This window comes from Hermetia illucens, chromosome 2 (genome assembly GCF_905115235.1).
Source record: "Hermetia illucens chromosome 2, iHerIll2.2.curated.20191125, whole genome shotgun sequence".
NCBI lineage: Eukaryota > Metazoa > Arthropoda > Insecta > Diptera > Stratiomyidae > Hermetia > Hermetia illucens.
Genome location: NC_051850.1, coordinates 26,567,167 through 26,570,591, shown reverse-complemented (window position 1 = coordinate 26,570,591; position 3,425 = coordinate 26,567,167). Strand labels below are relative to the sequence as shown.

The 3,425-nt window shown below is 38.9% G+C and overlaps 1 protein-coding gene across 1 annotated transcript; it reads right to left on the bottom strand.

Annotated features, from left to right (window-relative positions):
* Positions 1 to 972: 972 nt before the first annotated feature.
* On the bottom strand, positions 973 to 2,925 carry LOC119649436 (MAPK/MAK/MRK overlapping kinase-like). The gene is made up of 9 exons (XM_038051586.1): positions 2,752 to 2,925; positions 2,574 to 2,688; positions 2,427 to 2,516; positions 2,135 to 2,366; positions 1,791 to 2,074; positions 1,567 to 1,734; positions 1,407 to 1,503; positions 1,197 to 1,341; positions 973 to 1,137 (listed from the first exon to the last, which is right to left on the bottom strand). Exons 1-9 carry the CDS (start codon positions 2,771 to 2,773, stop codon positions 1,076 to 1,078), a joined length of 1,215 nt encoding a protein of 404 aa, XP_037907514.1. The 5' UTR covers positions 2,774 to 2,925; the 3' UTR covers positions 973 to 1,075.
* Between the last annotated feature and the right edge of the window lie 500 nt (positions 2,926 to 3,425).

The window sequence follows — 3,425 nt, the reverse complement described above, 5'->3', positions numbered from 1 at the left end:
GTTTCGCTCAAAACGTCTCACAATAGGGTCAAATCTCTTACTGTAGACCATGATCTTGCCAGTTCTCATGTATTCCTCGGAGACTTGGATTCTTAGCAAGAAGAATTGCGAACTCTTGGCCGTGTTCGAGAGAACACATAACGACGAAATTTATGAGCGATACCATGACCGTCAGGTTGTAGATAAAATCCGACTCAATAGGTTACGGTGGGCGGGTCACTTAATCCGTATGGATGAAGATGATCCAGCCCGGAAAGTATGTAAGGGCAATATCTATAGTAGAAAAAGAAGACGAGGCAGACGCTGCCTGAGATGGATGTCTGGGGTTCCTTATTAAGGCAGGCCTAGACCGGATATCGGTTGTTGCGCCATTGAGGATGATGGAAAGGCGGCCAATCTTCTATCTGAAAATTCCGAGACCAATATCCCGTAGCTATGATGCCGGCCGATCATATGGTTTCCAGATTCGTCTTTGAAAAAAAGCTAAGGCCTGCGAAAGCCGTAGGCGGGAAGCCATTGAATAGGGGTTTTACATGGGTAGTACAATGGGTCTGAGTGCTCGCTGATGCGGGTCTGCCCAGTAAACTAAATTAACTTAACTCCTTCTGTATGGATCCAACCTTCGTTACTGAGGTGCCACCCCCTACGCTTAGGTACGGTGGTGTCAGTACGACTTGTTACGCCCATAATTCTTCTCTGGGCGCACTCTCTGCGCTTTTGTTATAGATGTTCAAGGGAGCTTCTTTTCTACACTTACAATATTAAATACTATATATGTCTGTTCCTCAATTTGCCACGGGTTGTGTAAAAACGAAGAAATTTCCAATGATTTCATTTCATTGGTTGCATACTCTGACTATTGAATCTTAGTGACGGGTGATTACACGGATAAAAATGTTAATAGCAAAAATATGCCTTTAATATAAAGTAGAAAAACAGAAGAAAAATTGATTTTAGCTAAGAACATCTTGGCAATTTGCATTTTACTGTAAGCATCTAAATATATTAAGAGATAAAAGATAAAATCCACTACATTAGAATTCTAAGGCTGCTCTAAAAATATAAATTAACGTAATTATTTTATCTTCCTTCTCTGCGGAAATATCGTTGTCTTAATCAATGCCGTCTTGGCATTACCTAGAAATAAAGGAATATCTTTTTATCAACTGAGTTTTTAAAAAATGACTCGTTCTCACCTGGGCTCATACCCCATATCCTTTCCTTTTGTTTCAATATATTTTCTCTATTAGAAATTGAGAAAATCTGTGTATCTAAGGACCGCGAGGTAACGCTTGTCAATTTTCCTTTCGATTTGAGTGTTTTATTTGCATTTAATGTATCCTGTTGGGATATTGGGATATTTATGAAGAATAATTGAGTTTATTTTATGTCATGTTGTTGTAAACCTTTAAAGGATTTGCCTTCCTCGCAGTAAGTTGTGTACACTTTTTCGCTGCCGGACAAATCAACGAAGGAGTCGAATAAAATTCTGAAGATGAGGTCCTGAAGAGCAAGTGAACAAAGGATGAGGACAATGTGAAAGGTGTTTTGTTTGAAATTATTCACCTGAGGTTTCTGAAATAGGAATGGTTAGCTATTCGGGAAATATCGAATCGAATCTCTGGTAAGTAAATTAGGCATCTGGAGAGAATGTCAACCCCATCATCACTAGTAGCGGGCAGTAGATTATGTAAACCTATTGGTTTCCGCTTAGGGAACATGAACATTTTGGTTCTGCAAATAAATATTATTTACAGTGAACCCTTTACCCTGAATGTTACTATCAAGACCTTTTTTTGAACCTTGAGAGCATTGAAATTGTAGGTGTTCCCAGGATATCATGAATTCGATATAATTGATCCAATTCATTATCCCCTGGAAACAACGGGAGTAATGTAAGCATCTCATAGAATACACAGCCCAGCGACCAGATATCCATCTTAGGACCATAGTATCCATGACTCAGAAGGCACTCCGGGGCCCGATACCATCTTGTAGAGATATAAGCGGTATGCGGAGGACTTTTGTAAATGTTGCATGCTGACCCCATGTCAGCTATCTTGAGTAGCTCTATCTTGAAGAGATTTATAAGAATCTCAATCGTGTTAGGTAGTTTCGATAATAATAGCCTTACCTGACTGAAACCGAACTGGTGTTTACTATCGAACTTAAGAAGAATATTTTCTGGTTTTATGTCTCGATGGAAAATCCCATTTAGATGCAAGTGCCGAATACCGCAAATTAATTGATATAAGAAGAGCCTGACTTTCAACTCGGAAGGACATCGTTTCCTCGTCTTCAGGTACTCGTACAAGCTCATATCCATCAGTTCAAATATTAAAGTAAGGTGTCCTGGTAGCGGATCGCTATAACGAAATGACAACTGGATTCATATAGGCCAAGTGATTCCCCTGATAAGAACATACCATACGATATCAATAATCTCAATCACATTGGGATGATGATCCATATTTTTAATGGCCGCCAGTTCCACACATGTAAGCAAATCCAAATCGCTGTAAAGATAGTTGGTTACAATCGGTTAATCAGGGATCTACCAAAGAGTCTTTTACTCTTTAAACATTTTCTTCAGCCGTTTTGCTGCAAAAACTTGGCCAGTTTTGATTGATTGAACTTTAAGAACTTCAGAAAACGATCCTTCACCAATTTTACATAATATATTGTAGTCTGAAATATTAACAATCTTCAAACTTAATATTGAACACAAGGGATCAGGTCTTTCTTTCTTACTTTTAAAAAATTGTAAGGACATACTACTGAAGGATGCAAATCTCGAGGTGACAATTTCGGTGAAGAATCATACATTAATTTACTTAAAACTACGACTTTTTGAACGTGAATCACAAGACCCGAATCTAAAAATACAATTGTTGAGGAGAAAGTGACAGGGCATCCAGTATGGAATATATTTAATGTAATATATGACTCAGGGGAGGTAGCCTGCTTGTGCTCATTGAGCTTAGATGTAAGAGTAAACTCAAAGTATTCCTTGCTTGTCAAAAAAGGCAACTAAAAGGGTTATAAATGTATGGTCTAAGGCTAGGATTGGAGTCGGCCTTACGGCTACCTCCCTTCTGGAATGGATACACACTCCTCAAGATTCCACAGAAACCTCACTTTTTCGAAATTGACTATACTTACTGGGGTTAAGCGAAGTGAGGTTTTAAAGAACAGAAAACCCCTCCTGTTGTGCTGCAGTTTTTTTTGGTCACCTTAGCGATAGTAGATTCGGAATCCGATGTCGGACAAGCTGGTCTCCTGACCTGGGATCCTGAGAGGATTTTAGCTACCAGAATTAGATCTATATTAAGAAGTTTTGCAATTATGGTATCCACCATCTATCGGTAGCATTGAAACTTTTTGACACCCTGGTTGTGGAACCTTGATTTCGAGGTGACTTTTAC